Genomic DNA, 10019 nt, shown 5'->3' with positions numbered 1-10019 from the left:
GGACAACAACCGATCTTCGCTCCTTCCGTATGAAGCTGAAGACCTACCTGTTTTGTCAAGCCGGCCTGGCATAACGTTACTATCTTGCCACCCCAGGTCATTTTACAATGGGAAATTTTGTTTTTAATATTTTTGGGGTTTTAAACTTTGTAAGTATGCTTATTTATGGACTTATTTTTACCTCCTCTGCACGATTTTATGGTGCTATCTTGATTATTGCTCTGTACGTCGCCCCGAGTCCCTGTGGGGAGAGGGGGCGACTAATAAGTTCAATAAAATAAATAAATAAATAATAAATAATGGCGGGAAAGTGTTCCTGCAAGGGAGGAAGGGGCTTAGGTCCTGCTCCAGACTGTAATTGTGTGGGACGTGCACGTGATTATGTTTTCCATGCCGCTGCAGGTACTTTTAACTATGTCTAAATCCACAACCAGACCTGTGATCAAGAGCCAAGCTCAGGAGCCCGAATTGGCCCCATTCACACAATGAAAACCTGCTTGCTAAAAGTACCATAAACCATGCACAAAGGAAAAGAGCAAAAAAAAATATGCAATGCAAGATAACAATTTAAAAAATGATAGAAGTGGAATTATTATTATAAATAAAATGTAACAGAGAAAATGATAAGTATGAAACTATAAAGTTGGGTTTCCTGAAATGCACCCCAAGAACCCATCAGAGAAAGTAAATAAGCAAGGGCAACAACGGAAAGGAGGAAAGAGGAGGGAAAGGAAGAAAGGGCAAAGCAGAGGAAGCAAAGGAGGAGAAGTAAGAGTAGGAGAGAGGGTAAGAAGGAGGAGGAGAGAGGAGATGGGTGTTAGGGTGTAACCAACAAGTTGGGTAGACAATATATTGCACAAGGCATGTTATGTATCTTTAAGAGAGGAGCTCTGCTAATTAGTAGATTACAGCATTTAAATTGCAGCTGATGTTATTGCTCTCTCTCTCTCTCTCTCTTGATTGATGTATGATAACTGCTGTCTAACTGTAACTACTGTTGCTACTACTTACTGTGTGTAAGTTATTTGCTACTTGTATCCAAGTTATCTTGGTAGTATTGGACTGTTTTTTCTGTGTATGACTTTTTGGCTGTGTTTATGGATTTTGCTATATTCTTCAAAAAGTAAAGTTTATTTTGTTACTTTACTATCCATTATTCAGTGTGGTTGCTTTATCTATCGCACGCTGCGTATACTTTACAGGGTTGCTCTGTTATAACCTCGACCTGGGGTTCATTGCTAGTGCTTAATCGCACCAGTACCTAACAATGGGGAGGAAAGAGAGGGGAAGAAGAAGGGAGGAAGGAGGAGGAGAAAAAGAAAGAAAGGGTAAAAGCAGAGGAAGTAAGGTAGGGGAATTAAGAGTAGGAGAGCGGGTAAGAAGGAGAAGAAGAGGAAGAGGGGAGAAAAGAGAGGGGAACTTTAACTTAACTTAACTTTATTCAATTTCTAGACCGCCCCTCTCTCAGAAGAGACTCGGGGCGGTGTACAGTCATATTAAAACAATAGAACAATAAATATACATAGTATAAATATAGAATAAATATAGGGCTGGAGGAGGTAACAATAGTTCACTGTACAAATTTAGTTTAAGTTAGATTAAAATTTTAAAAATTTAAAATACATTAACCCTTAAAAACTATCCCAGATAAAATATCCGCCAGGAGGTAAAATGGAACTATAGATGGGCCAGGCCGGCTAATTGGAACAGGTGAGTCTTAAGTTTTTGTTGGAAGGAGCGGAAGTCAGTAGTCATTCTAATATCGGGGGGGAGGTCATTCCAGAGGGTTGGGCCCATCACAGAGAAGGCTCTACTCCTAGGCGCCGCCCGTTGGCATTGCTTGGTGGACGACACCCGGAAGAAGGGAGGAAGGAGAGGAGGAAAGAAGAAGGCAGAGAAGGGAGGCAGAGAAGATGGAAGGAGCAAGGTTGTTGCAAAATAAAATGGGGTGGCAAGAATGTCACCCAAACTGTATTCTATATATTTGTAAGAAAATAACGATAAATGATTAATGATATAATTAATGGTAATTATAAGAGTGTATATTTGTGAATGAACTTGAAAGAAAAAATAAAAAACTTTTAAAAAATTAAAAATAAACAATGCACAACGTTTGCCCAATAAATTAAGGTTAAGCTTACCACCACCACCAAGGTTAAGAGCACTCCTGCAAACAACCCCAAACCAGGTTGAAGATCCATCCAGGCAGGGTAAGCAAGTTTGTGAATGCAGCTGCAAGCAACTTAGTTAAGGAGGCTGTGGGAATAAAGCCACTGTGAGTCTCTGTGTATGTGTATGATTGTATAGCAGCCGAGGTTGTTCAGCCTCCATGATGTGATTCTTTTCAGACCCAAAATTTAGGAGCAGACAAGATGTTGGCTGCCTCTATAAAAAAGATGTGGAGACTCTAGTCTAGAAAAAGTGCAAAGAAGAGCAACCAAGAGGATTAGGGGACTAGAAGCTCAAACATATGAAGAACAGTTACAGGAACTGGGTATATCTGGTGGAATGAAAAGGACTTAAGGATGATATGATAGCAGTCTTCCAATATCAATATCTACATTACGATTCATAGAACTGCTCCGCCTGAGGGAGTCCCCCCTCTCGCAGGCATGGCCCTTGTCGCTTGTAAGGGCCCGCCTTGATGACGGGTTTATAGACCCCGAGAGGTGGAAGAAATGGAAGAAACGGAAGCTTAGGGGGTTTTTAAATAAATGTTTTTTTATCCTTTTTAGGGGGTTCCAGGGAGGGTTTTAGGGGGGGGGAATCTGTCCAGGAGGGGGGCCAGTGCCAGGCGAACAGGTGAGTCTAGGAGGAAGTGAGTGTGGGGGAGGGGGGGAGGGGAAAGAACATTCCAATAGAGGGTTGTCTTATTACATCGGTCGCGGGGAGGAGGGGATGCGAGGACAGGAGACCACAACGTCGGTTGGGAGACCGTGGTTGTTGGTTACACCCGGTCGTTTGTACCAACCCCGCAATCTAGGTGGTCAGGAACTACAGAGCCAGGGCCTGAGGCTGATGCTCTGCAATGCAAGGTCCGTGACCAACAAGGCCCCCCTCATTAATGAGCTGATCTCAGAGGGGGAGCTGGACCTTGCAGGGATAACGGAGACCTGGTTGGGCCACGAGGGTGGTTTACCCCTCGTGGAAATGTGCCCACCGGGTTTCCGTGCATTCCATCAGCCTCGGGCCCTGGGTAAGTGTGGTGGGGTAGCGGTAGTTATTCGGGAATGTCTAGAGCCGAGGGAGTTCACTGTACCTCAGATACCCGGATGTGAGTCCCTTGGTGTGAAATGGGGCCCAGGGAGGCAGTGGGGCTTGCTGATTGTATACTTGGCTCCTCGCTATGCGTCAGCAGCCCTGCCCAAGCTCCTCGAGCTGATCTCAGAGACGGCAGTTGAGACCCCCAAGCTTGTGGTTATGGGGGATTTCAACTTGCCGTCGATGGGGGAAGCATCCGAGGTAGCTCGGGAGTTCATGGCTTCCATGACAGCCATGGACCTGACCCAATTAATTCAGGACCCCACACACGAAGGTGGCCACATTCTGGACCTTGTTTTCGTATCTGAACAGTGGACGAGTGATCTGGGAAGAGGGGATGTAACCATTACCCCCCTGTCATGGTCAGATCACTCATGTCTCCAGCTGGACTTCCCTGGCGCTACCCCCCACCGCGAGGAGGCGGAACCAAACTGTCCAAGTTGGTACCGCCCCAGGCGCCTGATGGAACCGGATAGGTTCCAGATGGAGCTTGGGCCATTCCCTGTAGCCCTGACCCACTCTCGCTCCGAGAACCTAGTGGCCGCCTGGAATAGGGCGGCCGCTGGGGCCCTGGACCGAGTTGCGCCTTTGCGGCCTCTCCTGCGGCGACGACCCACCCGGGCTCCTTGGTTTACCGAGGACCTGAGGGTGATGAAGCGCCATAGGAGACGCCTAGAGGGCAGGTGGAGGTCCTCACGCTCCGAATCTGACCGAACACAGGTAAGAGCCTATTCACGGACTTACCTTGTGGCATTAAGAGTGGCCAAACATAGACATTGCGCCACTCTTATTGCATCCGCCGATAACCGCCCTGCCGCTCTGTTTCGGGTGACCCGCTCTCTCTTATCACAGAGGACGCGGGAAGCCCCTTTACAGGGCAGAGCAGAGGAGTTTGGGGAATATCTGCAGGACAAAATCGGTCAGATCCGGAGCGGATGGGCCCCCTTCAGTGGACCAGAGGAGCCGCCAACAGTGAGTCTTGTGAGACCATTCTGGGAGGAGTTTGATTCTGTTGCCCCCGAGGATTTGGATAGGTTGCATGGACAGCTGCGACCGACCACATGTTTAATGGACCCGTGTCCCTCCTGGTTGGTACTGGCATCCTGGGAAGTGACACGAGGCTGGCTACTGGGCTTGGTGAACGCCTCTTTGAGCGAGGGGTCCTTGCCTGCCGCCTTGAAAGAGGCGGTGGTGAGGCCCTTACTCAAGAGGCCTTCCCTTGACCCGATGGAGCTAGCTAATTATCGTCCAGTCTCCAACCTTCCCTTTTTGGCGAAGGTTGTAGAGAATGTGGTGGCACAGCAGTTTCCACAACACCTTGAGGAATCCGAATATCTAGACCCACGCCAGTCCGGCTTCTGGCCCGGACACAGCACAGAGACGGCCTTGGTCGCGTTGGTCGATGATCTCTGGAGGGCCAGAGATAGGGGTTGTTCCTCTATCCTGGTCCTATTAGATCTCTCGGCGGCTTTTGATACCATCGACCATGGTATCCTATTGCGCCGGCTGGGGGGGATGGGAGTCGGAGGCACCGTTCTGCGGTGGTTCGGCTCCTACCTCTCTGACCGGACGCAATGTCTGTTGGCAGGGGGGCAGAGGTCGACCCTGAGGTCACTCACTTGTGGGGTGCCTCAGGGGTCGGTCCTCTCGCCCCTTCTGTTCAATGCATATGTGAAGCTCCTGGGGGAGATCATCCGTGGTTTTGGGGTGGAGTATCATCTGTACGCTGATGACACGCAGCTCTACATTTCCACCCCAGACCACCCCAACAAGGCTGTCGAGGTGATGACCCGGTGTTTGGAAGCCGTCGGGGTCTGGATGGGGGACAACAGACTCAAGCTCAACCCCTCCAAGACTGAGTGGCTGTGGCTACCGGCACCCCGGTTCAGTCAGTTGATTCCATCACTGACCATAGGGGGCGAGCAATTGCCCCCTGTGGAACGGGCGCGTAATTTGGGCATCCTCCTAGATGCCCGGCTGTCAATGGATGACCATGTGGCAGCCGTGGCAAGGGGGGCGTTCCACCAGGTTTGCCTGGTGCGCCAATTGCGCCCCCTACTGGACCGGGATGCCCTACGCACGGTCACTCATGCACTGGTGACGTCTCGGCTGGACTACTGCAATGCCCTCTACATGGGGCTTCCCTTGGGACACGCTCGAAGACTGCAGCTAGTCCAGAACGCAGCCGCGCGGGCTATTATGGGGAGTACTAGGCACTCCCACGTAACACCGCTCCTGCGCGAGCTGCACTGGCTACCTGTGGTCTTTCGAGTGCGTTTCAAGGTGTTAATTACTATCTTTAAAGCGCTCCATGGCTCAGGACCTAGGTACTTGCGGGATCGCATCCTACCACACACTTCCCTGCGACTGATTCGCTCTCACAGGGAAGGACTCCTCCGGGTGCCGTCCACTAAGCAATGCCAATGGGCGGCGCCTAGGAGTAGAGCCTTCTCTGTGATGGGCCCAACCCTCTGGAATGACCTCCCCCCGATATCAGAACCACCACCGACTTCCGCTCCTTTCGACAAAAACTGAAGACTCACCTGTTCCGTTTAGCCGGCCTGGCCCATTTATAGTTTTATTCTACCTCCTGGCAGATATTTTAATTGGGTATTTTTAGGGTATTTAAATATTGCTTTTAATTACTTTACTTTAGATATGTACAGTTTTCTTATTGCCTCCTCTTTGTGTTTGTATTTTCTATTTATTGATGTGTTTTTATTTGACTGTACACCGCCCCGAGTCCCTTTGAGGGAGAGGGGGCGGTATAAAAATCTAAATAAAAGTAAAGTAAAGTAAAGTAACAGTAGCAAAAGTAGTTATAGAGTAGCAACGGAAAATTTTTTATGGTTGGGGATGGCCACAACATGAGGAACTGTATTAAAGGGTTAGGAAGGTTGAGAACCACTGCCTAGAGAGCATTGCATACAAAAGCAACTAGACCCAAAGTTTTTTTCCCTGTGCCACCATTCTGCTGAATATTTAATTTCCAAAGCACTAATTTCTCATCTCATCTATTATGTTCTATTGATTTATAATTTATCAACTGTCATTTTTAACTTATTAAAGATTGTAACTATGATTTATTATGTATGATGTATTACTTGCTGTTTATATGGTAACGTAGGTTTACGCACTGGAGACAAATTTCTTGTTCAATCATCCTTGGCCAATAAACAATTCTATTCTTATTCTATTCTAAATTGATTTCTTACTTTGGCTAGAAGATAAGCTTTATTGATTCCTGGTGGAAGATATGTAAAACCTCATCTCTTGTGGATATAAAAGATATAAAAGAATTGCAGTGTGATAATTTTGGAACTGGTTCCAGTCTTGTTTTACAAAAGGAATTTAGTCACATGTTCCATCTTTACTCCATGTTCACTTCCCAAAGAGAGAAGGTATCTGAACAAATCCTCCATAAATTCAGCCAGGTTTGGGAGTGTTTTCAATCCCAATGACATGTAATATTTTTCCTGCGCGACTTTGACATTAAATAACTTATTTATCCAAATTACTATGACTAGCTTGAGTGACAGCCTTATGAGCTGTGTAGCCGGTCTTCGCCGAGAGCCATTTTTTTTTGCATCTGCTTTACATCATTTTTAACCTTTGCCAAGTCTTGTTGGGTCGGCGTCAAGACTTGCATCTGAACCAGGATCTCATTTAGCAAATTAATTGAAGACTCCTCCTCCACAATTTCCCTGGTTCGGCAAATAATGACGCAGCATTAAAATAATAATGGCGCATCTGAAATTAAGCGAACTGTTGGCCGTTTGAATCTCGTCATCTCAACAGTTCATATAAGGAAAATAAAATATAAATAAATATTTCATTTAGCCGACGAGCGAAGTCTCTGTTTATAGTCTGGTAATCTGGAAGCCCGAAAACATTTAATCGGTAGAATGGAGAGAGACCTGCACTCACAGCGACATCTCAAACCGGAAGTTTATTCAATAAAGCATATTTAGGAAAGCTGACTCGGACGTTACCTTTTCCAAGTTCCACCACCCCCTTTTAAAAAAAAAATCCCGTCCCTTTCCTTCTGGCCCAGGGATATTTCCATTCCACCAAAGAAAAGAGAGTGGTTTAACAGGTAAGGTGAGAGGCACGTGTCGCCTTCCCAAGTTTTGAAGAACGTCAGCTGCCCCACTGCGAGAGGGCGCACCGCGATGACGCGCGCTCCGAACGCGGAAACCCGAAGCCCTGAGCATGCGCAGAGAACAGGCAAAAACCCGGAGTTGCTGCTTTTCCGGCTGCGGTAAAGTGTGGTTGCGCTTGCGCGAAAAGAACGGCGAGGCTGATGAAAAGCATGGGCGGGGCAGATCGCAGCGCAGGACGGTAGCAGTAGCAGCAGTAGAAAAGCAAGCCGGGTCGGGCCCAGCTGACTTTTCTCATCTCGCGAGAATTCCTGAGCTCCGCGACGGACCTGGAGGTGACCGGCTGCGAGAGCACAGAAGCCAGCGGTGGCGCGAGCAACCATGGAGCCACCTTCTCCTGCCCGGGCAGAGGTGCTGAAGGGCAGCGGTGTTGAAGGAAAGTCCGGCTCTTCTCCGTGTTCGGCCGAGGGGCTCGCCAGGGTTTGCGATCTCCTCCTAAAGAGCGACCCGTCACAGCAGCCACCCCCGCCGTTGTCGTTAACGCCACCGCCGCCGCCGCCGCCTTCTCAGCCGCCGCCAAAGCGAAGCTGGATTGGGCGGCGACGGCGGCGGCAACAACCGGGCGTGGAAAGTGGTGGCACCAACTGCAGCAGCAGCAGTGAAAGCAGCTGCGGTGGCAGCGACGAAGAAGAAGAGGACGAGGAAGAGGAGGAGGAGGAAGAGGAGGAGGAGGAGGAAGAAGAGGAGGACGACGACGACGAGGAAGAGGAGGAAGAAGAGGAGGAAGAAGAAGAGGAGGAGGAAGTATCGGAGGTAGGTGACGGGCGCGCCGGGGTCACCTCTCTTTTTGCGGGACTGAAGGGAACGAGAGTCCTCGGGAGTAATGGGGTCGGATCTGGTTTCATAACACTGTCTTTGCGGCTACGGCACTGGGAACCGCAGCAGGCGCGCAACGCCGCGCCGGTAGGAAAAAGAAGATCGCGCGGCACCAGAGCCCCCCGACGGGCGTCGCCTAGGCTAACTCTGCCTGCCCGCAGCTGGACCAGGAGGTGGAGAAGAGATCGCGAGGGCATTGAACCTGGCCAGGATGGAACGGAAACAGAGCGATTCGACTCCTCCCGCCTGGTCTTGTTCTCAGGAGGGTAGCAGACTTAAGAGACTGGCGTTAAATTTGTTTCTGTAGAAGTCTCGATGGAAGGGGGGGAGATCAAGTAAACTCTCACCCGACATGGTCCTGGGATGGTCTTTATTATTTCCTATTCCTTAGAGCAGAGGTCTTCAAACTTGGCAACTTTAAGACTTGTGGACTTCAACTCCCAGAATTCTCCAGCCAGCAGAGCTGACTGGAGAATTCTGGGAGTTGAAGTCCACAAGTCTTAAAGTTGCCAGGTTTAGGGACCCCTGCCTTAGAGCTTGTCCTGTGCTTTTAAGAATTGTAAGACAATTTTGACTTTACCTTTTAAATATATGCAATCAGATGCGTGTTTCTTCTTCCTACTGGTATCCTGGCAAAACAGTATTGGAGCGGATCCTGACAGATTTTGAACTTTGGGATAGGCTGATAGAGAAGAAGGAAACTTAGACACTTGAAAAACATAATGGAAAGAATTGCATATTCGGAAAATTAATTTAGCCCTGTACTGAGTGTATATATTTAGAACCAACATCTGAGATTAGTGATGTGTGCTTTCAAGTGTGTCTTCATTTGTTGCCTTAGATCTGAGATGCTCTAGGGTTTGGGTATAACATCTTTCATAACCTTTCACATTTTGAAGCACTGCAATGAGGCCCTAGCTAATTTACTTTGCTGTAATCACAATCATTTTAACATGCATCATCAACTTTTGAGCTCTATTAAAAAATTCATAGTGGTTAAGACAATATATAATTTGTGTTATTTTGGCTGAAGCATCATGGTTTATTTATGGTTTATGTGATTTCTCCCTTAGAAACTATTTTGTGAGAGTACCCCAATATGGTTTCAAAATGTTAAATATGCCCCCCAAAAACGTTCTAACCCCAATTTAAAGCACATGCAAGCAGCAAATTAGGCATTATCAACATTTTAGAATCAAGGTGGGAATTATCTACATATAGGTATAAATGTTAACAGCAAATATAATGTAAATAATGTTAAGAAATGGGTTACTGATGTAACAGTTTTTCTTTCAGAAGTCCAAGGATTCTGCAGGAGTGTTTAAAACCTGTTTAAATGAGAGTGAATGACGAGCATGTTGCTAAGGAGGGGTTCAGTGTCATTGCAGTGTGAATTTCTCTCACATTTAATACTGACTAGCCCCTCTTAACTGTTATCTATGCATAGTAATGGCTATGGGGTAAGTAAACAAAATTAGAGGAATCCAGATAAAACAGGTATCATTGGAGAATAGAAGAGCTGAACAAGGAGTGGGAATAATTCTGGGTAGCGGTTCCTTTTACTTGACATATAAACTCTGCAAATTTGGAATTTTTCTGAATTGAGCTATGCTATCTGTAGGTGGTGGCTATGTACAACTTTAACCACAATTCCCTGTGTAAAACCAGGCATTATCACTTCAAGTTTGGTAACATCTGCTTTTTAAATGAGGCTGCCTCTACAATGCATTTAAAAATTGGTAGTTGGACTGATCAATTTATTTTAATTTATTTCAAAATAAG

The 10019-nt window shown here is 47.3% G+C and overlaps 1 protein-coding gene across 2 annotated transcripts in view; it reads left to right on the top strand.

The window, feature by feature from the left end:
• The first annotated feature begins 7544 nt into the window (after positions 1–7544).
• Positions 7545–10019, top strand: part of ANKRD17 (ankyrin repeat domain 17) — a 133797-nt gene continuing 131322 nt past the window's right edge. The window contains exon 1 of one of the 2 annotated variants that reach the window (XM_081969767.1): positions 7545–8174. In XM_081969767.1, coding sequence (XP_081825893.1) covers positions 7743–8174 — 432 coding nt within the window. In that variant the 5' untranslated portion in view covers positions 7545–7742. The remainder of the gene's footprint in view (positions 8175–10019) is intronic. The other variant, XM_081969766.1, reaches the window with a different exon arrangement.

Source organism: Natrix helvetica (assembly GCF_964273705.1).
Source record: "Natrix helvetica genome assembly, chromosome: Z".
NCBI classification, from domain to species: Eukaryota; Metazoa; Chordata; class Lepidosauria; order Squamata; family Natricidae; genus Natrix; species Natrix helvetica.
This window is presented reverse-complemented; position numbering and strand designations above follow the sequence as displayed.